The following is a 27900-nucleotide window of genomic DNA, read 5'->3' on the forward strand; positions in this document are numbered from 1 at the left end:
GCATTTCAATTCCCGAAACCTTCTCGGGCCCTGTCTCCCGGGACCCTGGAGAGAGGGCATCGGGGGAATCCCATCTGTCTTCCTGACGGACTGCGCGCTCAGAGGGTGGGTATGTACTGTCCGATTCCACACATGGATGTGGAGCTAGAAGCATGCCCACGTGCACGTATGAGCAAGCTCAGCGGCCAGAGCGCGGGGGGTGGCCGTCTGTGCAGCTGTACCCATTTTGCCAGTAATGACTGCTTTTTGAAGATTCTATCAGGAAACGGGCCCTAAGCAAGATTTTTAGAAATAAATTTGTATTAAGAAAATGTAAAAAATGATCAGGCCATTGGGATGGGTGGGGGCGGGGGCACGTCCGGGTGCATCTGCACCCCCTGCCTCCTCGGGGAGGGGCGGAGGGTGACGGGTGTGACACCAAGCAAGTGTCTCTCCTGGAGCTGTTTCATGCGCTATTTGATACAAAGGATTATCCAATAAAAACAGAAAACAAACTCTGTTTTGTTTTTCCAAAGTGGACTAAAAGGAAAAGAAGCAGTATCAAAATAACCTTCAGAATCTGTACCCCAAATTCAAGAAACCGAGCTTTACGCTCGAAACCCCACCTTTATGACAACAGCACTTGCCATTCTGACTTCCCAGGAGTTACGAGTCTGTGAACTGTTCAGACACACGTCAGCTTCTGATCACGTGCAATTCAAGTGGGTTAAAGCGCGTTTTGCCTTGACTCTCCAATTGCTTGTTTTGAAGATTTACTGGAAGCCTACTTCCAATCAGTTACATGTAAGGGAGGTTCCAGGGAGCGTAGAGCATGATTCTGGGTAGCTCTCAACACCTTCGTTCTCTTTCTACATGCTTAATACAGTCAGTTTCGAAACTGCACCACAGATAGAGGGTTATGTGTGACCCCAAGCTGGGCGTTCATCCAAGGTCACCCATTAGCTAGTCATCTGGGCCTCCTTCTCACCACCATCTCTAACCACCTGAGTAGCCAAAACTCTGGGCTGTATTCATCCATACCCGTGAAATACGAACCCCAGGAATTCTCCCCCGCGTGAAGAATCTTATTGATAACCATGACCACATTTCCACAATTCTAAGATACCCAGCCCCCCTCACGTCTAACACCTCTAAAGCTAGAGACGTCTTACACCCAACATGTGATTTACCACAATCTCCCTCCTCTCCGCTGCAGATAACACGATGAACCTATGATGTCCACGTATAAGACAGAAGGCACGTCTCACAGCAAACAGCCCCTTGGACCCAGATGCCCGCTCTCTGAGGGCAACCCGAGTGCATTAGCCTGCTGGCGGGCTGTGGGTCTTACCTGCGGAAGTCCAGGAGGGACCTGGTGGAGGCAGGCACCCCCTGGTCATACCAGCTCAGGAAGTGGAACTGTGTCACTGTGCGCGTCTCGCTGGTCTGCAGATTCTTCAGGTAGAAGCTCCTCACGAGGAAATCCTCACACCAGATGTGCTCAGAGACCAGATGTACCTGGCGGGGGAGCGACAGGGCGGGGGGTGCAGAGAGCGCGTCAGCGGGGGGCCCGGCTCCCTGAATACAGAGCCGCGTGTGCAGGGAGGGCTGGGGACCCTGAGGGCAGACGGCACGCGGCAGGCGGGTGGCCTGTTCCGCTTTCCAAGTTCAGCACGGTTTACACAAAAGGTCACTTTGTGCTTGTTTTTTTATATGTCACTCAGGGGCCAAATAGTCAAATTATTGGGAAAAAAATGTGTTACAATAGAAACAAGTCCAGTTTCTGTCTTTTCTAAGCCATATAAACTTTCAAGAAAAATCACCAGAAAAAAATCATACTTTTGAGCAAAAACTCAAACGAGGTTCTGTTCTCACTGGCATTTCATAAGAGAGGCCCCACCCAGCTGCAGAAAAACGAAACCAAAAGGTTCGTATGGACGCTGCCAGGCCCTGAGCGCTGGAAGCCCAGGGCAGGGACCCCAGAGCCGTGACCAGCTTAGAGGGGAACGTCCACATGTCTGAGGTGGGCCCAAGGGGCTCTGGTGTTCTGACGAATCTTAGTGGGAAACAGAGTCAAAGGCCACACTCTGGTGTTGCTTTAACTGCCTGAGGTTCTTTACTTCCTTCTTGATGTGGGCAATGAGCTGGTCAGCAGGGGACCCCCGAATCAAAAGGCCAAGCGGGTGCTACGGACACAGAGCCCAGAAAGCAGCAGGAGCCGGGGTGCTGGTGGGCCGTGAAGAATTAGGGTCAACAGGCACTTCTTCCTGGAAACAGACCACCCAGTGAGGTCCTTTTTTGGGTGCTTTCTGTCCAAATTTGGATTCATAGAGTTTAAAAATGGAAACCATGCCATTTCTAGCAGAGTTCCTGTGGCACGGCTGTCTGGAGGGTCTGCTGACCTCAGGGCTGGGCAAACCTCCTGGGGGCTTCCAGGGACAGCGGCCTGGTGTCTGCCCAGGATGGGCCCACTCACACGGGCCTTGGCCCTCTGCCCACAGCTGCCACGGCCCCCTGCCCACGGCCCGGTGGGCGCCCCGGGAAGTACCTCGTAGATGTGGTAGAGGTTGGAGCCCTCGTCGGGCCAGTAGTGGTAGCATTGCCGGACGCCGTTCTCCGAGAGGGGAGTCAGCATGACGATGACCACGCAGCCGCTCTCCCACACCATCTGCGGACCGAGAGGCGGCGTGAGGCGCTGAGCCCCGCGACGTGCGGGGTTAGCGCCCCAGACATACGGCTCATGTGGGCTCCGTCCCCAGGAAACTGGCTCCACCTCACGAGGCGGTGAGCCCTACCTCTGCCGCTCTGAGTACGCGGGCCCACCGTCTGCACGTTCCAGGAGACACTACAAACAGAATCTAGTAAACTCGTCCCATGCCTTAACACCCGCTGGGTCCTCTGCTCCGCTCCGCCGCGGCTCCTCACGGCTGGTCTCTGACGCGCCACGAACAGGCCACCGGGCGTCGGGTGCTCGGCCCCAGAGTGGGCAGTCTGCCGGCTCGGACACGCCGCTGTTCTGAGGGATATGGGCGGGAATCACGGACACGTGTGTGCTCCAGGGCTCGTCACCATCGTGGGGCCAGAGAAGTGGTCTGCTTTGTGGAGCTGCCCTCCCACCCGAAGCCGACTCTGGAAGGTTCCTCCCCTCGTGCGTTACAGAGAGCGATCACTTCTACCAAAATGCAGCAGCTCTGCCCAAAGGAGCGGGCACCCTAAACTGCGAGTCATCCCCGCAGCCCAAACCCGCTCTGGGACACTCAAGCAAACGGACACACATCTGAACTCCAGGCCCGGCGAAGACACAAAGGCCCTCGAACGCTTCAGACACATGTCACGGCCGCTGGCCGTGAACTTGGAGCTCAGTCGCTCAACTCACTGATTCTAAGGCTCCCCGAGCGGCCTGAACACTTGCCGGCAGGTTAAACGCAGTGACGAGGTCTCCACGTTCCCTGTGCTGGGTCACGTTAACTTCTCAGAAGTCTTTACAAACAACTGCATCTAGACGTGAAGTTTGTATCAGAGCTTCCATTTCTTTAAAACGTAGATTTAACAGTGCGATTAAGATCTTGTAGTTTACAAAATCCATATAACTCAGATAGAAAATGCTTCCTTTTCATGTTCTTGTTACTGAGTTCCCCTTTAAATTATATTCTGAAAATCAGACGTGTGCACGGTATTTTCTCTTTTAATATTGGTTCACCCCCACCCCCGTGATAGAAACAGCTAGTATTCTTAAGGCCCCTCATGGTGTACCATCTGCAGTGGGATTTAATGGGACTTGCTGCAATGTTTAAAAAAAAGCCCACACGCTTCCCTCTTCTTCAGCGCAAATCCAACAACAATTCAAGGCAGGCTCCCTGCTCTAAGCTTTGGCGGCTCCCAGACTGGCCCTAATCGGTCCCTCTCGCACGCCGTGGTTTAATGTGCCTGGAGAAGGTACAGAAGCTCATTGAAGCCATTAGGAAAATGAGGAGAAACACAGGTTTTATGAGTGTAATAAAAATACAATGATCCGGGCCATAAACTAATCACCGAGGCTCTGCTGTACCCCCGAGTGTGGCATCAGGAAGCCCTCCCCACCGAGGTTCCTTCTGTCCGGGGACCCTCGGGGCTCTCTGAAGGTGTGGTTGAGAGTGAATCCAAATGAAACAATTTAGACCAACAACTTCAAAAGCACCCCAGGGGATAATACTTCTTTTTAGGTCACTGTGTGGAAGCAGAGAGGGACTGACTAAACTGAAGCTGTCTCACCCGCCCGGGCACCCACTCCCTGCCCGCCTCCCACCACGGTGCCCGGCTGGCTAGACTCAAGGGCACACCGGGAAAGCCATGGTGGGTTCTGAAGGGAGTATAGGGTCTGGTGAAAGTCCCGGTCAAGTAGGGCCCGTTTCTGACGGGAGATCGCACTCTCTCCGGGCTCCGTCTCACAGGGTCGTGCCCGGGATGGGAAAGGCGCGATTTCTATGCCCAGCCTTTGAGATATCGCCAGCGCTCTCTTCAGGGAAGCACACAGCAGCCTGAAGTGCCCCCTGATCCTGCTGTGGGCCCCTGCAGCAGCGGCTTTGCTGAACTGAAGAGCAGGTGGTTGATTCCAGAAACGGCACCTTCTACACTTGCCGTTTGGTTAGGGCTCAGAGAGCACACTGTCCTCTCCCGGAGCACACGGCATGTGTACTGGGCACCTGACACAGGTCAGGACACCACAGGCCGCGGCAGGGGGAGAGCGGCCGGGCTGGAACGTCCTTCACTGACAAAAAGTGGGTTCCTTCTCCCAAACAGGAGGCAGGTGCTGCCAGTCCTGGGTCGGATGAAACATGATCTCCGGTGGGGATCCCAAGGAAAGGTCCCGGTGCTGTGCCTGGAGAACAACCAGAAATGCTCCCAGCCTCTCTGTGGCACTCAGAGGCCACCCAGAGAAGGGACACGTGATGACGACACAGCTGACACAGCTGAGCATGGGAGCTGCTCACGGTCATCAGACCTGGGCGAGTGGAAAGGCAAACACGCAGCAGTTCAGACCACGGGCTCGAGTGACGTGAAACAAATCCTCTGGCGGCTGTTTGACCCAATGAGTAAGTGTCCCAGGCGGATCAGTGGTAAAGAGCCTGCCTGCAGTGCAGGAGACGCAGGACAGGTGGCTCCGATTCCTGGGTTGGGAAGGTTCCCTAGAGGAGGAAATGGCAACCCACTCCAGTATTCTTGCCTGGAGACTCCCATGGGCAGAGGGACCCGGTGAGCCACAGTCCATGGGGTCGCAGAGTCGGACACAACTGAGAGACTAAACAACAACAGCAAGTTTACCAACTGTCGGTTAAAAAGAACCGCCACGCTGCCCTTGGCTATGGGCTGGACTTTGTCCCTGAAATGACACGCTGACGTCTTAACCCCTGCCACCGATGACTGCAGCCTGATTTGCAAAGAAGGTCTCTGCAGATGTCACTGGGATAAGAAGATGAGGTTCCGATGCATCAGGGTGGGGCCTAATTGAGCACAAAGGAGGGAGACGCCAGGTGACCGCAAGGACGGTGCTGGGGAGATGCTGCCGGAACACGTGGGCCCTGCGAGCAGGAAGGAGCCTCGTCTCGGCGCTTCGGAGGCGGGGGAACAGCCCTGCTGGCACCAGGGCTGGACTTGGCCTCTGGAACTGAGAGGGAACACACTTCCGCAGCTTTCGGCCACCCAGTTTGTGGAATTCTGTTACGGCAGCACAGGAAACGCGTACACTCACCGATGCCCGGCCTCTACGCCAGCCCCCGAATCGTCCACAGGAGTCGGGACACGGCTGCTCAAAGCTTCTTTATTCATCGAATTAAACCAGATGGAAGGAAACTGTAGATTCTCTTCACCTGAAGTCTTTCTTGAGTACAACGTGTTTAGCAAAAAAACTCCTTCGGAGTCCACTGAGGCCTGATTAAAGGCAGACGGTCCGCGTGAGCAGGTAAAAGTCCGGGGCCACCTGCTCTACAAGGCGCTCTGGCCCCTCCGGGGGGACGCGTCCCCTCTCCTTCCCCGCATCTGCTGTGAAAACCCCCCACCTTGTTCTGCTCTCGTCTCTGTGGGCACGGCTTTCTTCCACCAGACTGTCAGCTCCTTGAAGACGGCAGCCCGTCTGGCTGCTGGCTCTACCTCCAAGGCATCTGGCACCAGGCTTTATTATAGTTGATGCTTGGTTGAAAACAATACATATTTTAAAAAGAGACCATTTGACTACCTCTCTGAAAAGAGAACTCAAAGAAAACGCTATCAAAGGCTCGCCTGGCAGAGTCCTCCCAGGACCTGCTTGGTGCGCAGACATGGGCCTCTTGAAAGCCCATGCGCTGCTTGCACACCCGCTGCAGCGGCCGCTACATGAAGTGGAGACAGCTTTTCTCCAGAGCAGGCCGAGCGCGCCCCTCCATCCCTGACGCACGATTCATTTCTGCTGCCAACTCCTTTTCATAGGTGGAGGAGAGATCAGCTTAAGCCTGGCAGTGAGGATGCTGACAAAGAGGTCTGAGAACACATTTTATGTCAATCAGCTGGAACCACACACTCTGAAATCGATTAAAGAAGAGAAAACAGCAGTGTCTGAGCACCTTCTGCAGGGCAGACCCCCAGTTCCATTCTCGCCCTGTCCAGAGGATGGTCGTAAGAAGAATTCCCAGCCTCTGGTCTGTTTCGGCCACAGGGCCACTGGCCCTGAGTCAAGCTGTGAGTGAGGCGGGTAGTGATCTGGCTAAATGCGAATGAAGGTGATGAAATCTTCATTCTGTCTTGATGCAGGACTCATAACACAAACCCACTTGGTTTGTTTCTCTGTACACAAAGCCGTCAGCATGGGCCTCCTTCGCAGATAAACCCCCGAAGTAACGGGAGCAACGCCAGTACTTAATGCTGACCCCCAGAAGGGCTGAGCAGGGAGGAAGGAGTCTTGCAGATATTAAGATTGGACCCAGGGCTTCCCTGGTGGTCCAGTGGGTAACAGTCGGCTTGCCAATGCAGGGGACACGGGTTCAATCCCTGGCCCAGGAGGATCCCACATACCGCGGAGCCACTAAGCTCATGCACCGCAGATACTGAGCCTGTGCCCTGCGACCAGGGAGGTCAGCACAGCGGCCAGCCTGTGCACCTTGTTCGTCAGAACTAGAGAAAGCCTGACCGAGGCAACAAAGACCCAGAGCACCCAGAAATAAGGAAGTAAATAAATCAATCTTAAAACAAATCTGACCTGAGCTCAAGTCAGTCCTGATGCTGATAAGGGTGTTTCCCCACCAGCAATGTTTGTGCCCAGGCAGGAAGGACAGCCATCCACACAGAAACACTGCCAGCTCACTGGAATCCAGCAAGCATCCTTTTGCTTCTCTCTGAGCAGAGGCGAGGCGGCTCGTGTGTGCCATTCAGGCATTTCCACCGCGGGGCCACACGCAAACCCAGCTGCCTGTTCACCCGAACGTCATGCAGCCGCGCGGAGGCGTTTCCGTCAGGTGCTCGTGTGGGAGGACACCTGAGCCCGGGCGTGCTGTCACTTAGAAGCACTTACGGCCCCTGGGCCGTGTTCACGTTTCACATTTATTACACACGTCGACTTCTTAGGTAAAGCGCTACTCGGGCTGTCATCGTTTCAAAACCAGGACCTGACGTGGATGCGTCGGGTCCACTTGTGAACCAAGAGGAGAAGGAGGAGAAAAGCGAAGAAAAAGTCAAAGAACAAAAGAAAGAAGAAAGGAAAGACAGACGAGGGAACTGACATCACACATGAAGGCAGGCTGTTTTCAGCTGAGGGCCACAAACATTGGTTAAGAAAGAAACGCAGGCTGTGTTTCTCACCCGAGCCCGAGCTCTGACCTGCATGCCTGGTGGGAGGACACGTGTATGTCCGGCTGCCAGGCTCGCCACGCCCGACTACACGCAGGGCACGGTTCCCAGACCCCACCTTGACGTAAGATGATCTGACTAAAGTTGCCTTTTATCTGTAAAGATGTGTGAATTCATGTGCAGAAAATTCAATCGGAATAAATGTTTGAAGAAAAACGTCCTGGAAAATCTAGAGCCTGTGGTTAAAATGCTTATGAACTCACAGAAACAAAAGATCAGGTTTTTCTTAGGAAACTCGCTGTCCTCAATTCCTGTATTCCTTTAATTTAATCAGATAATCCTGCTTGTTTAACTTGTATGCAGAGTACATCATTCGAAATGCTGGGCTGGATGAAGCACAAGTTGGAATCAAGATTGCTGGGAGAAATATCAATAACCTTGCATATGTAGATGACATCACCCTAATGGCAGAAAGTGAAGAAGAACTAAAGAGCCTCTTGATGAAAGTGAAAGAGGAGAGTGAAAAAGTTGGCTTGAAACTCAACATTCAGAAAACGAAGATCATGGCATCCGTTCCCATCACTTCACGGCAAGTAGATGGGGGAACAATGGAAACAGTGACAGACTTTATATTCTTGGGCTCCAAAATCACTGCAGATGGTGACTGAAGCCATGAAATTAAAAGATGCTGCCCCTTGGAAGAAAAGCTTTGAGCAACCTAAACAGCGTATTAAAAAGCAGAGACATTGCTGACAAAAGTCTGTATAGTCAAAGCTATGGTTTTTGTGTATGGATGTGAGAGCTGGATCATAAAGAAGGTTGGGACCCAAAGAATGGATGCTTTCAAACTGTGTGCAAGGAGATCAAACCAGTCAATCCTAAAGGAAATCAGTCCTGAATATTCATTGGAAGGACTGAGGCTAAAGCTGAAGCTCTAATACTTTGGCCACCTGATGTGAAGAACTGATTCATGGAAAAGACCCTGATGCTGGGAAAGATTGAAGGCGGGAGGAGAAGGGGACGACAGAGGATGAGATGGTTGGATGGCATCACCAACTCGATGGACATGAGTTTGAACAAACTCTGGGAGATGGTGAAGGACAGGGAAGCCTGGTGTGCTGTAGTCCATGGGGTTGCAAAGAGTCGGACACTACTGAGCAACTGGACAACCAATCAGATAATGTGCTCTAGAATCAATCAATCTGTAAGTTAACAGGGCCCCCGAGTACATCGCTCCATCCACAGCCTCTTAACATTCCAGAACTGGTACCTCTGCAAGCCCTCCTCTCCCATCACTCACTGCCCAGGGCTTGTGTAGGATGAACAGCAGAAGTGACTGCGTGGGCATCACAGGGGGACGGGGACTGGGGACCTCCTCCTACTCTGTGTCCCACCTCTTAGGGCCACCAGAAACCACGAGCCCCGATGTGACGTGGTCTCTGAGCCAGTGGGTATGATTTGACCGGGCGTCCTGCAGACTGGGGGGTGCTGGGTGTCTGCAAGGGTCACCTCTGGCTGTTCCAGGCTCGGCTCCTGGGGCTCGGTGGTACTAGCTATAAAGGGGTCACCCTTAGCTGACCTGCCAGAGGTGGGGGCGGGGGCTGCCGCCTTCCGGCTCCCCGTCTGCTGGACCCACCACCGCCCGGGCGCACTGCTCAATCGTGGAGCTCATCATTGCCCTTCTCATCGTGAAGTTCCTGGAGGAAAACCCTTAGGTTCCTTGGACCTCCCACAGCCCTCCACTCGGGTCTCTCCTTGTCCATCCTAAGAGCGGTGACTGATGGGTGCTGAGGAGCTAAAGTTCTTTAGTTAAACCAAGCCCCACTGCTCGGAAAAGAAAGTACATTGCCCCAGTGAAGACTTCATAGCAGAATATACTTTCAGAAAGTGGGAAACAGAAAGCAACGTGGGTTTTTTTCTTGGTAAAATGTTAATAATAAGTGTCCGTACTAATTGGGCACCAGCTGAATGCCAGCTGCCTTCAGCACCTCTACCTGGGGGTCGAGGCCCAGCTCCCCAGCCTCTGATTGCATCATCTGAAAGTTACCAAAAAGTCTGCCAAGCAGAGAGAGCAAGGCTGGAAATTCTAGAGTGTCTTTCCTGCCCCTCAGCTCCCAGTGAGCAGGGCCGGACACCTGTCCTGGCCCCGAGAGGCCCCGGGCTGAGCTCAGGCACTGCTCGGCCAACTGCAGGGTCCACGCGCGCGGACAGTGCTCACACGCCTGAACCAGCTGACTGCACTGCCTGCACTTCTGCTTGGTCTGAAGATATGGGGGGACAGCAGACAGGGCTCCTTGGATGGTGGCAAGGGGGCTGGTGGACTGGGGGCCAGAGCATCTCTAGGGTGGGTGGGTGATGCCCGATCGGGCAGCTCAGCGCCGGCAGCCTGCACCCGGGACTCGTCCTCCCCGCTCACAGCCCCGAGGCCGCTGTTCTCTGAGAAAGCTGCCCCCATGCCCCCAAGTTGCCTGGTGCTCACGGGTGCGTCTGGCCCCTGGCAGGTGACAGACCTGCTCCCCTCCCCATGGGGAAGCCACGGCCTCCTGAGAAGTCTTCACCCTGATCTGGACTTGCACACTTGCACACACATGCATACCTGGAGGGCATGGTACACACCCTCTGTGCCCGGAGAGGAGGCCCCCTGAGGTCCTCACACCGGGGGCTGGCCCTGAGCACAACGCCCCCACTGCCGATGGCCTCTCTCTCCTCTTTACAGAGACACACCTGCCCACTCACCGCCCCCTCACTTCACAGCCTGTGGGGCAGCAAGAAGCGCAGTGGACCACAGGGTGGGGTCTGATCTCAGGGGTCAGGTCTGATCTTGGGGGTCGGGTCTGATCTTGGGGGTCGGGTCTGATCTCAGGAGTCGGGTCTGATCTCGGGGGTCGGGTCTGATCTTGGGGGTCGGGTCTGATCTCGGGAGTCGGGTCTGATCTCGGGGGTCGGGTCTGATCTCGGGAGTCGGGTCTGATCACAGGGTCAGGCCTGATCACGGGGTCGGGTCTGATCACGGGGTCGGGTCTGATCTCGGGGGTCGGGTCTGATCTCGGGGGTCGGGTCTGATCTCGGGGGTCGGGTCTGATCTCGGGGGTCGGGTCTGATCTGGGGGGTCGGGTCTGATCCCGGGAGTCGGGTCTGATCACAGGGTCAGGCCTGATCACGGGGTCGGGTCTGATCATGGGGTCGGGTCTGATGCCTGTGTAGCTGCTGTGGGGGTCGGGAGGGGGGTCGTGTGGAGCCCTGGGCCTCAATGCTCTGCTGGATCAGGATCCTGACTTTCTTTTATTCTAGTAAAGTATACGTAACGTAAAAATACCTTCTTAATGGGTTCTGAGTGTACAGTTCAAGGGCATTCAGGATATTCACCACCACCACCCCTAGAACCTTCTCATCTCCACAGACTGAGCCTCTGCACCACCAAACACCAACTCCCTGACCCCCGATCCCCAGCCACCTCCCGTCTTGCAGGACTGCGTCTGGGGATCACGCGCTCGTGATGGCTCCAGCCCAGGTCGTCAGGTGAGGTCACGTCCCCCCATGCCTGCCTAGGGCCCAGCATACAGTAAGCGCTCAATAACTGTTGCCTCCCCTCCTTGGACTTGGATGCTGGCTGCCTTCTCTCAGAGCAGGCACGTCGGGCCAGGGGACGCCTGGGCCATCCTCACAGGTCAGAACACGTTTCTACAGGAAGGTCGTGGGTCTTATGTGCACTTGGTTTTGGAATCAAATTCTTAGAACGTGAGGTGTGAATTCAGAGAAAGAATTCTAATCGCTGGAGGGCGAGTGGCGCTGTGTCCTGGCAGAGCCCCAGGGTGTGCAGGTTCGGGAGGGAGGGGCCCGGCCGGGGCAGGAGACCCCATCCTGCGGTGACCACGGTGTGGGCTGCCGCTGGGTCACACCCACAGTGGAATGTTCTGGAAGCGCCACGCCTGCGTGGAGACAGAGCCTCCCCCAGCCTCCCCTCTGGGTGTCGCCCCTCATCCCCGAGCCTGTGAGGCCCACCTCTCGCGCCCCCTGCTGACGGCCTCCTCCGCCCGCCCTGCCGTCTGTCTCCAGTCTCCTCCAGTTGCCTGGTCACGATGGTGCCACACTAGGGCTCCAGGGCCGTTTTCCTCACTGGCATCCTATTGGGGGAATAACGCCTCCCAGACTCACGTCCATGGAGACTGTGAACGCAGCCTCGTTTGGAAGCCGAGGGAGGAACACCCTGCTGTGTCCCCTCCCAGCCTGGGCTCCGTGTGGGACCCTGCTCACCAAGGACAAACCCTGTGAGCTCCTCCAGGGAGGGGCTCAGGGCACACTCCAGAGCTCAAATGAAAGGAAGATGCTCCGATATTTTCTGTGGCGTGTGCCGAGTCCCTGTGTCCGTCCTTGTCAAAGGCTGTGTGCTGTGCTTAGTTGCTCAGTCACGTCCAACAATTTGAAATGCATTGGACGGTAGCCCGCCAGGCTCCTCTGTCCGTGGGATTCTCCAGGCAAGAATCCTGGAGTGGGAGCCATTTCCTTCTCCAGGGGATCTTCCCGACCCAGGGATCGAACCACGTCTCCTGTGTCTCGTGAATTGCAGGCAGATTCTTTACCTGCTGAACTACTGGGGAAGCCATAAATCCAGACGTGAACTCTCACTCAGAATGTATTGTCTTTGCCACAGAAAACTTCTTATGCTTCAAAGCAGGTATTATTCTTAAAGGAACTTCCACTTCACCGTGGTTTTTGAGAGGCTCTGTCTTCTGCGAGTTTAAAGGGAGGTGTTGTCTCCTCCACACACTTTTTGCAGAGCCCAAGGCAGTGACGGGAACCTGGAATTTTGAGCCTGTGACCTTGGGTGGTTAATAAGGAGCCGTGCTTGCTAGATGCCACTTCTAGAATATATGATCTAGAGGCCAGTCCAGCCAGTGTGACTGTGCTAAGAAGCAGATGCTCAGACACCCTTCCTCTAAGGCCAGTGCCCCTCCACTGGGTTCCTCCTGCCACTGGACCCACAGGCTTGGTGTGGAGACCACGCATCTGGCTCAAGGGCACCTGGGAGAACCAGGCAGGCAAGTCTTTTTGCTCCAGGGTGTCTCAGAGGCTGCGATGAGCTGACGAGCCTGAGACAGCCTGGGAGGGCGGCCTACTGGCCAGAGTGTCCATCCCACCTTGAGGGACGCCAGTGTTTCCCGGAGGTTTGGTAAGTGCTGACTAGGTGTCTCGCAAAGTATCTTGCACTTCATCTCACTTGAATATTCTTCTCCAGTCGCGTCATTTAGAGATGTTTCCATTTCAAGAATGCTCCTTGATATCAGACCTCCATAAATGCTCTAGGACATCCTATGGTTTGCAAATGCGGGCACAATGAACGGCTCCCAACAATGCCAATCACTCAGAACAAGCAGAAAGAAAAATGTGCCAGCGGCCCCGTGTACTAACCACGCGAACCAGGGCAGAGTATGAACCGCTAGTCTCGAAGAACACAAAGTCTAGAGGTCACAATACACAAACCCCAGCACAAGGCCTGCCACAGGGTAAGTGGTCCATGGATGTAAGTGATGACTGTGTGAGTGTCGACACGACCTCAGGAACTTGTGGTTCTGTTGGCAAGAGATGCTTTGCCCACAGGCAGTCACAACCGGGACATGAAACTGGTAAAAATGAAACCACCCCTCTTTGAGGCACTCCTACATAAACGTGCATGTTGGTGTGACGGGTTGAGGCCGACCGGAAGACGCGGTGACTGTGCAATTCTGCTGGTCCCTTGTTCCACCACACGATTCAGGGTTTTCTGTGTTCTTTCTGTCTGAGCACGAGGATCCTGGGGGGCAGCAGGCAGGTGACTGAGCAAACCCTCCATGGAATTCCAGCAGCGCTCCGTAGGCAAGCCGGGATGGATGGGCTCGCTCAGGGGGACAGCTCTGTGTGGGGTGCCCTTCGGGTCCAGGCCAGAGCCTGGACCGCCTGGTCCTCCCAGGCTGTACGACCTCTCGGCAGGTGTAACGAAGAGGAGACTCAGCCCTCAGGGCAGCGGGACCCGCTGGTCCAGCCTGACGGCTCGAGGCCACGATCACAGGGCTCAGCCTGGTCTTTCCTCCCAAGAGGGTGAAGCAGCATGGAAGGGCAGGGCCACGCAGAAGTGTCCCATCTGGGCTCCTGCCTGCAGGTTCGGGTGAGCCACGTGGTCTCACTGACGCGCGCCCGTCTTGCCCGTGAAGAACCGAGATGTTGACGCCGCTGTGTGAACATGCTTACAAGGCAAGAGCAGATCCCGGGTCCCTTCCTGACTCCTAGAAGCCCGCAGAGACTGGGTGGGTAGGAGCACAGGCCTCCCGGGGTGGAGCCAGGACAGGGCTGGCTGGAGAGTTAGGGACAGGGAGCAGGGAACATGGACTCTGCCAACTTCAGTGGGTCCCTCTGGGTTAGAGATGGCGCGGCCTTGGGGCCCACACACTGCTCCTGCCCATCGCCCGCGGACCCAGAGGCCACGTCTCCCTCATCTCGTCCTCAGGGTGCACTCTGTGAGTCCTGGGACGCCCGTGGGCCTGACACACAGTAGGGCTTTGTTTCAACCGCCAAGCAGTGGCGTGACCCCACGTGCACACCCCTTGGTGCCGCCTTCCCAAGGCTGTGCCCCCGGGGCTCTGCCCCTCCGTGGACAGTGGGCAGGGAGACTGGCGGGGAGGGGAGGCCCCGCTGGCCTCCTGGCACTCTCTTACTGGCCAGTGTCCCCAGCGTCCGAGCCTGATCCGAGTGTGCGGTATTTCGCTGGATGAAAACAGACCAGCCTGGCTTCTAAAATGCATTATTACAGAGAATCCAGAAAGAGAGAGACTATAATCTGAGCACCACTTTTTAACCTTCATAAGATTAAAACTATCGATAAGAGACACATTTGACTAAAATGCAATAATTTAAGCATGCATTATTTCATAAGATAAAATGACTGAAGCGGCTTAAAAAGTAAAAGTCTTTAAAGATTTAATATCTCAAAGGGAATTTTTCATCTCAAGTTTTGGAAAAGAAGGCTGATCATAAAAAATATGAACAAGCTCATGTAAATTCTGAAATAAGGAACACGTGATGAACACCTGTAAACAAACCTGAATTGGCTTAATTGAATCCAAGGCATTACTCATGATCAATTTATTAAGCTGTTAGTCTCAGAACAAGATTTAATTTAAAAAGAGTCACCTGCCAGAAGTCAGCCACAGTCGAGGGCAGGGGTCCTTGGGTGGCGATGTACGCGGGCTTCCTGGGGTCATGGTCCATCTGCGGAGACAGGAGCACAGGAGGAAGATGAGCTCAGGGAGGGCAGGGCGGGGAGGCCCGGGGCCTGCGGCCTGGCTGGCAGCCCCCAGGCCCAACACAACCCCACGGCGCCTGCCAGACCCCTCCTGACTCAAACCCGCCTGGATTTTAGGGGGGCCTGGGGGCTGGTGCCTGGGTTTTAGGGGGGGCCTGGTGCCTGGAGTTTAGGCGAGGCCTGGGGACCTGGTGCCTGGCTTTTAGGGGGGGCCTGGGGGCCTGGTGCCTGGCTTTTAGGGGGGGCCTGGGGGCCTGGTGCCTGGCTTTTAGGCGGGGCCTGGGGACCTGTTGCCTGGAGTTTAGGGGGGCCTGGTGCCTGGAGTTTAGGCGAGGCCTGGGGGCCTGGTGCCTAGAGTTTAGGTGAGGCCTGGGGGCCTGGTGCCTGGATTTTAGGCGGGGTCTGGGGGCCTGGTGCCTGGATTTTAGGGAGGGCCTGGGGACCTGTTGCCTGGAGTTTAGGGGGGCCTAGTGCCTGGATTTTAGGGGGACCTGGGGGGCTGGTGCCTGGAGTTTAGAGGGGGCCTGGGGACCCTGTGCCTGGCGATGGGGCTGAACGTTCTTCTGACACCTGGAATGGTGGTAACTGAGCAGCATCGGTAGAAATGGAGGCCAGTGAACCAGAGACCGGACGCCAGAGCATCAGCCACGTAGGGGCCGTGTGAAGCGGCGCCGGGGGGAGGCAGGGAAGGTGCCCGGGTCACCCACATGGTGACAGGTCCGTGGACGACTGTGATTGTGGAGCTGCTCAGCTGGTGTGCGTGGCCTCCACACTCAAAAGTAATGCGGCCGAGGTTGGCACTGCGGGCACTGGACGGGCATCGCTTAGACCTGGAGGGGCCCAGCAACAGTGCCTCCTGCCTCCCAAGATGAGGTAAATCCCCTCCGGTGCTGCTGTGTGGCTCTGCACCCCGAAAGGGCCCAGCCGAGTCACCCAGGTCTGAGAGCCAGCCCGGCAGGCACTGGCCGGGGACGGGCCCGCCCAGGCTTCCAGCAGCTCATTTCATATTCTCTTTCCACCTCGCAAGACAAGGATCGAAAACAAACAAACAAAGGAGAATGCAGCAGTGAGCTTCCTGGCTGTCGATCTGCTGGCTCCGAGAGAGGAAGTCTGGCTTAAAAGACCTTCGTTAGAACAGTTAATTCCAAGACTGACTAAGCAGAAAAAAACATGAGAACAAAGCCTGGAGCAGCAAATCAGATTAAATCAGACGGTGTTCTCCCTCTCACGCTGGTGTCCTAAGAGGACAAGGGAGGGACCAGGTGAGGTGTCAGCTGGACGTCCTCACTGTCCCCCCCTGGGGACCACAGAGACTCCCCCCCAGAAGACAGCAGGCGGGTCTCCGTCTCCCCTGGGTGTCAGGCAACCGCTCACTTATCAGACATACAGCCTCCTTTATTCTTTCCATCCAGCACTGGTTTCTACTCTTGGACACCAGGGTTTGATGAAAGATTTAAAATGCTCCAAATTTAAAGGTACTTGTTAAGAACTCATTTCCCAACATGGTGAAAAACAAGAAAGGTGCAACCACGCACGATTCAACGGTGACACGTGAGGGTGTCGGCTGGAAGCCTCGGGTCACCTAAGGCCCCCTCCGAGTTTGGGTTTGAGAAGGGCTGTGTGCCCTTTAACATGCATCCGGTGTTGCCTGCCCGTCAGCACTTTCAGAGCCCACGGCTGTCAGCCTGAAAGGACACCCCCAGTGCACCTTATAATTACGTGGACCATGAGAGCGGCAAAGAGCACAGGAGAACAGATGTAAGTCACTCCATCAGCACAGCGAGATGACGCTGGCTAAGGGGTGGGGGCAGGAAAGAAACGCTTTCTGTGCGTCTAATTTAGTGATCGTAATTAAAACTGGAAATTCACAACAACACACAATACAGGTAAAATTATGTTACTCTTGCTGAAAGCCCCAATTAAAATGTTTCAGTGGGAACGTGCTTGGCAGAAGTAAGGAGTTTTGATGTTTAAAATATGCCTTTGTTGGGGGTGACAGCTATTTACAGGGACCCTGTCTCTTCCTTGCAAATAGTTCTGCATGAAAAGTATAACCCCACCTCCTTTTCAAATGTGCTTTTTTGCCCAAAGCAATTCAGAGAGCAACGCATTTTAAAATCCTTCATATGTACAAGCCAGCACATTTAGCTGCTTTCGCAGTGAGAAATATGTGATTGAAAGCAAAAATCGGATCAGGGTTTCGGGAGGTAAATAAGGCCCCCTGTAGGGAGAGGTCTCCATGTCACTGCATTTCCATCAACCTGAGCTGGAGATGGGAGGACGTGGGGTTGGGGGCAGGGGGTGCGCGATGGCCCATGTCACTCCCCTCCCCCTTGACTGTGTCACGTGGCTGCCCCTTGGAGGGCAGTAAATGATCACAGAGCGGCAACCTGTGCCACCAGCTTAACAGTCGCTCGGAAGACAAGCACCGTCACCTCATCCCACGCAGATTCTGTGCGTGTAGCAAAGATGAGCCCTTGCTCATACACAGCAGCCTCTGTCCAGTTTTGTGCATCTGTGACTGAACCAAAGTAAAGCAAACGTTTAACTGAACAACACAAGTCTCAGCACACTTAAGACTTGCAGGGCAGGACAGGCGTGGTAATTAGAGGAGACTGTGTTTCTGGGAACATGACTCCTCGTGCAGGCACGCTGGCTGCCGCCCCGGTGGGTGGGCGAGGACGTCTCCACCGGCGCTCCTGGTGGGGATGAGCGTCGGCCTCCACTGACGTCACAGCCGATCGTCCCCCTTCTTCCTCACTTCTTTGTATCGTACTTTCATCTGAATGACCGCTGTGGTCACACAGAGCGCCAGGACCGTGGGCAAAGTCAGGCTCTCTGGCTTCCGTCTGTGTCTGTGAAACGGGTGGCAGGGGCTGGAGACGTGGGACGTGGTCTCTACGGGTCCTTTAGCTCTGGGATTCTGAGATTTTATTCCAAAAAAGTAGACCCCCAAAGTTTGTGTTGAGTCTACTGTCCATGTGGCTGACTAACTCTCATGAAGACGCCTCCTGGATAACCAACAAGGACCTAGTGTATAGCACAAGGAACTCTGCTCAGTCCTCTGTAATAACCTAAATGGGAAAAGAATTTGAAAAAGAATAGATAGAGACATTACTTTACCAACAAAGGTCCGTCTAGTCAAGGCTGTGGTTTTTCCAGTAGTCATGTATGGATGTGAGAGTTGGACTATAAAGAAAGCTGAGCACTGAAGAATTGATGCTTTTGACCTGTGGTGCTGGAAAAGACTCTTGAGAGTCCCTTGGACTGCAAGGAGGTTCGACCAGTCCATCCTAAGGGAAATCAGTCCTGAATATTCATTGGAAGGACTGATGCTGAAGCTGAAGCTCCAATACTTCAGCCACCTAATTCGAAGAACCGACTCTTTGGAAAAGAGCCTGATGCTGGGAAAGATTGAAGGCGGGAGGAGAAGGGGATGACAAAGAATGAGATGGTTGGATGTCATCAGCAATGCAATGGACATGAGTTTGAGTAGGTTCCGGGAGCTGGTGATGGACAGGGAAGCCCGGAGTGCTGCAGGCCATGGGGTTGCAAAGAGTCAGACATGACTGAGCGACTGAACTGGACTGAGATACATGTATATGCTTAACTGAATCGCTTTGCCACACTCCTTAAACTCGGACAGCATTATTAATCAACTATCCGCCAATACGAAAATCAGACACAACCTGAACCAGGGTGCCTGCAAGATGTATCCGTAGACATCTGGTTCAAGCTGTAGAAGGAGAGTTATAATAGAGTGACTCGCTCTAATCTGCATCAGAAAACGTACCAATATTTCCCTGATGTTCCAAACAAAACTCATCTTAAAAGTTAAGCCTTCAGTATATTAAGACCAGGGTGCCCATGTTCTGAAGCCTTGACGACTGACTTGGGGGAGGCTGCGGGCTGGTGTGTAGGTGAGGGCAAGGTTGGTTCTGCCCCAGACCACTTCTACTTGCTTTTCATAATATGCAAAGCAAATTTCACACACGGTTTTTAAAAATAAGACCCTACCAAGCAGAGTTTTCAAGTCACTTTTCCAGACACCAAGTCTTACTGTGAGAGTTTGCTGGGAAACTGTAGTAAAATCAGTGAGAGAGAGTGTGGCTTATGAGCTTAAATTATTTTCACATTCTTACGAGTAGAGATTTAAGAAAAATATTGGATATAAACTATAATTGGGCTTCCCAGGTGGCGCTAGTGGTAAAGAACCCACCTGCCAATGCAGGAGAAGTAAGAGATGCGGGTTTGATTCCTGGGTTGGGAAGCTCCCCTGGAGGAGGGCATGGCAACCTACCCCAGTATTCTTGCCTGGAGAATCCCATGGACAGAGGAGCCTGGTGGGCTACAGTCCATAGGGTCGCAAAGAGTCAGACACGACTGAAGTAACTTAGCATGTACACATGCCAACTATAATTATAAATACGTGGATGTACACATATCAATCTGAAAACCAAGGAATTGTTCCCCCTATTTGGACAATTTCTTGTGATGTTCAGTGTATCTGTGCAGTTATCATTTTCTGAAGAGTCGATTTGTACCTACTTAAACTTGTTAATTTGGAAAACTCAGCAGTGGCCACAGGACTGGAAGAGGTCAGTCTTCGTTCCAATCCCAAAGAAAGGCAATGCCAAAGAATGCTCAAACTACCGCACAATTGCACTCATCTCACATGCCAGTAAAGTAATGCTCAAAATTCTCCAAGCCAGGCTTCAGCAATACGTGAACCGTGAACTTCCAGATATTCAAGCTGGTTTTAGAAAAGGCAGAGGAACCAGAGATCAAATTGCCAATATCCGCTGGATCATCGAAAAAGCAAGAGAGTTCCAGAAAAACATCTATTTCTGCTTTATTGACTATGCCAAAGCCTTTGACTGTGTGGATCACAATAAACTGTGGAAAATTCTGAAAGAGATGGGAATACCAGACCACCTGACCTGTCTCTTGAGAAACCTGTATGCAGGTCAGGAAGCAACAGTTAGAACTGGACATGGAACAACAGACTGGTTCCAAATAGGAAAAAGAGTACGTCAAGGCTGTATATTGTCAACCTGCTTATTTAACTTATATGCAGAGTACATCATGAGAAACGCTGGGCTGGAAGAAACACAAACTGGAATCAAGATTGCTGGGAGAAATACCAATAACCTCAGATATGCGGATGACACCACCCTTATGGCAGAAAGTGAAGAAGAACTAAAGAGCCTCTTGATGAAGGTGAAAGAGGAGAGTGAAAAAGTCAGCTTAAAGCTCAACATTCAGAAAACTAAGATCATGGCATCTGGTCCCATCACTTCATGGGAAATAGATGGGGAAACAGTGGAAACAGTGTCAGACTTTATTTTTTTGGGCTCCAAAATCACTGCTGATGGTGATTGCAGCCATAAAATTAAAAGACGCTTACTCCTTGGAAGGACGGTTATGGCCAGCCTAGATAGCATATTTAAAAGCAGAGACATTACTTTGCCAACAAAAGTCCGTCTAGTCAAGGCTACGGTTTTTCCAGTGGTCATGTATGGATGTGAGAGTTGGACGGTGAAGAAAGCTGAGCGCCGAAGAATTGATGCTTTTAAACTGGTGTTGGAGAAGACTCTTGAGAGTCCCTTGGACTGCAAGGAGATCCAATCAATCCATCCTAAAAGAGATCAATCCTGGGTGTTCACTGGAAGGTCTGATGTTGAAGCTGAAACTCCAGTACTTTGGGCACCTCATGCGAAGGGTTGACTCATTGGAGAAGACCCTAATGCTGGGTAGGATTGGGGGTGGGAGGAGAAGGGGACGACAGAGGATGAGATGGTTGGATGGCATCACTGACTTGATGGACATGGGTTTGGGTGGACTCCGGGAGTTGGTGATGGACAGAGAGGCCTGGCGTGCTGTAATTCATGGGGTCGCAAAGAGTTGGACATGACTGAGCGACTGAACTGAACTGAAACTTGTTAAATGCACTGAGTTTAAAAATTAAACAATTCTCCCCCTCTATTAATAAACAGAGGAGTGAAGAGTAAGTTTAATTTCAAGCGTCATTGAGATATTCAGACTTGCCCCTGGTGGGGAACTTGTGTGCTGTCGTGGTGGCACTACCCCTAGTCCATGCCCGACAGTGACCAAACTCCCGCGTGGCTGACGGTTTCTCTCACAGAATTCCCGTAGACTGTGGTGACCAAACTCCTGCGTGGCTGACGGTTTCTCTCACAGAATTCCCATAGACTGTGGTGACCAAACTCCCGCGTGGCTGACGGTTTCTCTCACAGAATTCCCATAGACTGTGGTGACCAAACTCCTGCGTGGCTGACGGTTTCTCTCACAGAATTCCCATAGACTGTGGTGACCAAACTCCTGCGTGGCTGACGGTTTCTCTCACAGAATTCCCATAGACTGTGGTGACCAAACTCCCGCGTGGCTGACGGTTTCTCTCACAGAATTCCCATAGACTGTGGTGACCAAACTCCTGCGTGGCTGACGGTTTCTCTCACAGAATTCCCATAGACTTCGGTGACCAAACTCCCGCGTGGCTGACGGTTTCTCTCACAGAATTCCCATAGACTGTGGTGACCAAACTCCCGCGTGGCTGACGGTTTCTCTCACAGAATTCCCATAGACTTCGGTGACCTCTGATTTCAAAGCAGAGATGGCACGTTATTTAGCACTGATGGCTTCTCTGAACTTTAATGAGGACTAAGTACAAATATGACGGGTGTAATTATTGTAGTATTGTTCTGCACAGCTGGGGCTTCTTGGGCTTCTAATCGTAGCTTCTCATTCAGCTCTGCCAGGAAGCTTGTTGTCACAGGACCAGTCATTTCAGGGAGAAGAGGAGTCGAGTTCTTCTAATTCATACTTACCTCCCAAATGTGAACAAAAAGAATTGTGGGGTGAAATAAAAGGAAAACAAAAAGTCACTGAAAAATCACGTCCCTCACCTGGCCTCACCTTCTGACCCACGCCCCTGCCCCGTCGTTGTGCCTAGGAGGCTGTTCTAAATCTCCGCCAACAGGAGAGAGACGGGGAAGGTGCAGGAGTGGGGAGCTGGGCAGCTCGGAGAGGAGGGGGCGGTGATGCGGCCTCCAGCCCCTTATCCTCCCTGGTCCTAACTAGCCTGAAATGGCCCAGATGTCTGGAAGCTGGAAGCCGTTCACGGGGGAGAGTCGGGCACCCCTCACACTGAACTCCCGTCTCTCAGACTTGAAGGAATTTCTCTGGCCTGTCACGTGTTCGTTCCAGGGAAGGAGCCCAACAGGACAAAGTCTGCTCCCCCTTCTGCAGCCCATCACCAAGACCCGGCAGGTGCAAACCCCAGCCTCATCAGAGGAGACTTGCGAAATCAATGGGGCTTTTGCTTGGCTTTTTGAATTAGAATTGATGGAAAAATACCAAACTCCCCAAGAGTGTTTACTGAGAAGACTGACTGAAGGGCTCCAGTGAGGGCTCTGCACACATGCAGCCAACATTTGACGTCTACGCTGCTGGAAACGAAGGCCTGACTCCTTAAAAATAGCCCCAGAGACACGGGCCTGGGCTTGGGCGGGTGTAGACGGGGTGCTCACCACAAATCCCCTTCTCACAGCAAGTGTGTTACACGGAGCTCCCGTCGTGTGATTGTGAAGTGTCAGGAAGTGGGACTGACCTGCGGTGCCCTGGTGTTGTGATAATAAGGTTTATGCAACAGAGGCACTGCAATCAACCACCATGATGACAGTGGTTTGCGGTCAGCGGTCCTGCTCATGGCAGGCGGTGAACTGTCTCACCAGGGTCACCCCCGATGACAGCAGGGACTGTGGCTTGTGGCTCGCAGAAGGCTCTGTCAGGAATCAGAGACAGCCCCACCCTCTCGGCCACCGACACTCCCAGAACCTCAGTCATCAGAGCCCCAGGACGTGCTGCGTCCGGCCCGCCTGTCCTTGAAGCCAACTTGAGAACTCAGTGAGGTGGCCTGACCCTCCCCAAAGACCAGTGCCGAGACCAAGGGGTCACAGACCACACCCACTCCCCACGCTCTGCTGCGGGCCCAGCTGGTGCCAACTGGCACTCTGGGTGTAGATAGCAAGCTCATCTCACCACCTGCCACCTACACTCACTCCAGCCCTCAGGCCCACCTTCCAGCCCCTCTTCCCCCTGTGTTGGGGGCCACTCCAGAGGTTCCTCCTATGCCCCCCGCCCAGGGGCAGGGCAGGAAGCAGCGGGAATAGCGGCTGTGGCCGGGGGGTGGGGGGAACTCTCCAGAAGCCAGGAATGCCTGCTGGCCCCAGGGTCTCCAGGACAGAGACCCTCCCCCAGCCCCCGTCTGATACCAGCTGCCCAGGGAGGCATGGCTGTGGCCCCCCCACCCCAGGAGGTGAAGACCCTGCCCGCTGGAAAACCCAGAGGGAACCAACCCAGTTTCCACCCCCCTCCAGGCCATCCATCACTTCAACATGCAGCAGGTTTGGGCCTGTTTTTTCCCGTTTCCCCCAAGTAGGGAATAAGGATTTCCCCAAAGCCATGGGTTCCAGCAGCGACTTCTCAGGACGCTGTTGCTATGGGGTGACCAGGCCCTGCACCCTGCATTGTGCCCCCTCGGCCCCGGATGCAGGGGACAAGGGCCATGGAGAGCAGGCAGGGGCAGTGCACCAGCCCCGGTACCTGATGGGGGTTAGTAACCTGGTGGAGGCTAGTTACCAGGCGGAGGCTAGTTACCAGGTGGAGACTAGTTACCAGGCGGAGGGTAGTTACCAGGTGGAGACTAGTCACAGTGTGGAGGCTGGTAACTTGGTGGAGGCTAGTTACAGGGGGGAGACTAGTTACAAGGTGGAGGCTAGTTACCAGGTGGAGACTAGTTACCAAGAAGAGGCTAGTTATCAGGTAGAGACTAGTTTCAGGGTGGATGCTAGTTACCAGGTGGAGGCTAGTTACCTGGTAGAGTCTAGTTACCAGGTAGAGACTAATTACAGGATGGATGCTAGTTACCAGGTGGAGGCTAGTTATAGCATGGAGTCTGGTAACTTGGTGGAGGCTAGTTACAGGGGGAGACTAGTTACAAGGTGGAGGCTAGTTACCAGGCGGAGACTAGTTTCAGGGTGGAGAGTAGTTATCAGGCAGAGCCTAGTTACCAGGTAGAGACTAGTTTCAGGGTGGAGGCTAGTTACCAGGCGGAGACTAGTTACCAGGTAGAGACTAGTTTCAGGGTGGATGCTAGTTACCAGGCGGAGGCTAGTTACCTGGTAGAGGCTAGTTACCAGGTAGAGACTAGTCACAGGGTAGATGCTAGTTACTGAGTGGAGGCTAGTTATAGTGTGAAGTCTGGTAACTTGGTGGGGGCTAGTTACAGGGGGAAGCCTAGTTACAAGGTGGAGGCTAGTTACCAGGTAGAGACTAGTTACAGTGTGGAGGCTGGTAACCTGGTGGAGGCTAGTTACCAGGTGGATGTTAGTTACCAGGTAGAGATTAATTACCTGGTGGAGGCTCCTTGGTGGAGGCTAGTTACAGTGTGGAGACTAGTTACCTGGTGGAGGCTAGTTACGGGGTGGAGGCTAGTTACCAAGTGGAGACTAGTTACAGGGTGGATGTTAGTTGCCAAGTGGAAACTAGTTACAGACTGGAGGCTATTTACCCGGAGGGAGACTAGTTACTGGGTGGAGGCTAGTTACTGGGTGGAGAGTTACCTGGTGGAGACTAATTATCAGATGGAAGTAGTTACCTGGTGGAGACTAGTTACCAGGTGGAGACTGGCCATCAGCTCTTGACCCAGGGCCAGGCTGGCCTACTCCTCCCCCCAGCCTTGGCGGGTAGCAGGGTTGATACTCACAATGGGGCTGGCGTTGATGTAGTCGGAGCTGCTGTGGCTGTTCTCCGATTTCAGCCGGATCCGGGAGTGGTCATCTGCAAGCCCAAGAGCAGAGCATTAACCCATGTGGTGCATCTTCAAGGGCCACTGCTCGCCCCCTCCTCCCACTGCTCCCAGCCCGTGCCTCCACCCTCCATCACCCACTGGGGTCCCTCAGTCCAGCAGAAGAGCAGCAGGCTGTGTGGGGACCCAGTGTTGCTCTGGTGCCAAGTTCAATGTCAAAGCCGGCTGCCGCTCAGTCATGTCTGACTCTTTGCGACCCCATGGACTGTAGCCCACCAGGATCCTCTGTTCATGGAATTTTCCAGGCAAGAATACAGGAATGGGTTGCCATTTCCTTCTCCAGGAGATCTTCCTAACCTAGGGATTGAACCTGGGTCTCCTGCATTGCAGGCAGATTCTTTACCTTCTGAGCTAAAGATAATCAACTCCACAGCAATAGCTCATGCAGCGTTTGCTTTTAAATGACACATATTCAGTAACATAGAGAAAATAAATACCAACAGAGATATTAAGCTATTAGCCCACCATTCAATACAGCCAGTTTTGTGATCTAGAAATGACAAGATACTCGTGTTTAGAAGAATGTCGATTTAAAAGAGAAATAAGGGCAAAAGAAAATGAGGTTGAAGAGGGAGCCAGGAGCCACATGAGGACTCATCGACATGAAAATGTGCTTTCAACAGGCACAGTAACTTGGCCGATGCTGAAACCAGATGCTTCAGTGGGGAGTGAGGACATGCTCCCTCATAGCTTGATGTATCTGATCTGTGAATCATCCCTAATTTTGGTTCTGGAACAAGCACTCCCCTGCCTTCAGTGGTAACTCTCTCTGCCCATTTGCAGGGACTTTGCAGTGAACAGTGCACCCCGAGGGGCCCCGAGTCTCCCACCTTCCTCCCCTCCCTCGGCAAGGGGCGACCTGGAAAATGGGATGTGCTGAGCCCCGCTGTCAGCCTGTGTGACAGCGGGGCCCGAGGGCCGCCCCACACCTGCTTCTGCTGAGAAGACAGAGCCCTGCTGCAGCCCCAGAGGCCTGCGTTTCCATGGCAGCGCACATGTCACCCCAAGTCCGAGTCCGGATTCCTGGCACTTCAGCCGGGTCTCCCCACTTCCTGCCCCTAGCCCTGGGAGCAGCTTGGGCAGTGGGGGCAGGAGAGCTCAGAGGCTTCACTCATTTCTCTGGGAGACTTTATTCACTTATTTCTTGTTTTAGACAGTTCTGGGGGTCGGGAAACTCGGCGAGGCCTATAGCTGACTGAACTTGGAGAGGAACATCTACTGGAGACCGGATACCCTCCTGCGCGTCTTATTAAGGTATTAATGTTGGCTGCTTCCCAGCAGAGATAAGGCAGGTAAGAAACATCTAGATATCAGGAAGGAGTTCACACTTGGCACGTTTACCTGAGCACAGGTGACATGGAACACACCCTGTGGAATGTTCTGAAGGTGTTTACAACGGCAGCTGTCAAGCCTCCTGCTACGGATGCCACCGATTCTAAAGTCCCCTGGACCCAATGACTTTGGGTCCTGCACAGATTTATTTTCTTGAGAGATTGAGAAATGATTGCAGCAGCAAGTTGAAATAAAACTTACAAGAAAAATCTGTCAACTCTGACATTCCAACGCGTGACAAACACTAACCCTTAAATGCACTTTAAGAGCCCGGTTTCTCCGTGTGTCGAGGGGAGGGGGTGTTCAGACACCTCAAGCCAGAGACTGGACGAGCCGCTCGGAAGCCGGGCCCCTCTCTGAATGGAGGCCGTGCTTGCTGCAGCCACACAGGGGTCTGGACGCACAGGGCAGGGCTCCCAGCACCTTCCAGAGGGTTCCTGAGGGCCTCACTGCATGCATCCTCCACGAGCCCACTGTGGGCTCTGCTGACAGCAGTAGTCAGATGATTCCAGGGTCTGAGAACCCAGAACCCAGGGCAGGGCTGCTGGCGATCGCAAGGGAGCGGGGCCCGGAGCTTCAGACGGTGCCCGTCCCACCCGGAGCAGTGTGGCCTGCGTGTAGCACTGAACTGGCACAGCCTTGGGGGGCTGTCGGGTCCCCTTCATCTCTACGGAGCCCCATGAGCAACCAGGCCCAGTAAACAAGCACCAGCTGGATTTTCTAGCAGGAAAGTCAAGAAAACGCGTCCTAAGTTTGGGCATCTTGGTGAGCTTGGCTCTCTGATGTTTGGCGAGACAGACTGAGCAGGGCTGGAGCCTGAATGTGCTTGTGAGGACAGCTCGCAGCCTCCTGCACCCTGTGGGCACTGGCCCAGCCGCCTTCGTCCCTACAAGGCACCCTTACCGCGACGCCCCTGAGTCTGGGGCAAAGGCTTCGAAAGCTCAGAGTTCTGCTTCCTACCTATCACGTATCTGACTTGGCAGCAACATGCCCATTTTAAAATTGACAGTGAACTTGATTTCTTTAGCGTAGCACCATCTTGACCTCCCTTGGAGACACCGAGGGCCACCCCGGGAGGGCCAGAGTCCAGTGAAGGGCGGTTGCACGTAGCAGGGATGGTCCAGGGGACATTTCACTCGGTTGGGCACGCCTTACTATTTTGTGGTTCGCAGTTCCTGTTTTGAGGGCGGCCGCAAGTTTTCTTCATGATGTGAAAGGCAGAGAGAGTGCTGGAGGATCACCAATTCGTTCCCGGTCAGCAGGGGCGGTGGAGCTGATGCCAGGGCTGGGGTGAGCAAGTCCCCACCCCTCCCCCGAATGATTCCTTCGTCTTCCTCGTATGAACACACACGCCTTTCTCGGGAGCGAACAACACGACGACCCCAAGCACAGAGCAAGACATTTCACGCCCGCAGCGCTGGTGTCTGAACGCAGAGGTGGGTGTGTCCTCAAGGTCTGCGTCTGAGACACCCCCGGAAGGCAGGACACGAGGAACTTCAGGGCGCGTCTCCCGCTGCACCTGGCGCCATCACTGGGCCGTCCTCCTCTCACGAGACCCGCAGCGGTAACTTCAGTCAAGGAGGGAAGGGGACGGACACCTCAGGAAGCCGCTTTGCTGAACTGGCCCCTG

At 53.9% G+C, this 27900-nt stretch overlaps 1 protein-coding gene across 1 annotated transcript in view; it reads right to left on the reverse strand.

The window, feature by feature from the left end:
• PTPRN2 (protein tyrosine phosphatase receptor type N2) overlaps positions 1–27900 on the reverse strand; it is a 587908-nt gene that overhangs the window by 22295 nt on the left and 537713 nt on the right. The window contains exons 16-19 of the mRNA XM_081535514.1: positions 24837–24910; positions 14938–15015; positions 2528–2647; positions 1331–1497 (exon numbers count right to left, since the gene is read on the reverse strand). Of these exons, the coding sequence (XP_081391640.1) occupies positions 1331–1497; positions 2528–2647; positions 14938–15015; positions 24837–24910 (439 nt within the window). The remainder of the gene's footprint in view (positions 1–1330; positions 1498–2527; positions 2648–14937; positions 15016–24836; positions 24911–27900) is intronic.

Source organism: Giraffa tippelskirchi, chromosome 10 (genome assembly GCF_054371585.1).
Source record: "Giraffa tippelskirchi isolate mGirTip1 chromosome 10, T2T-mGirTip1v1.2.pri, whole genome shotgun sequence".
NCBI lineage: Eukaryota > Metazoa > Chordata > Mammalia > Artiodactyla > Giraffidae > Giraffa > Giraffa tippelskirchi.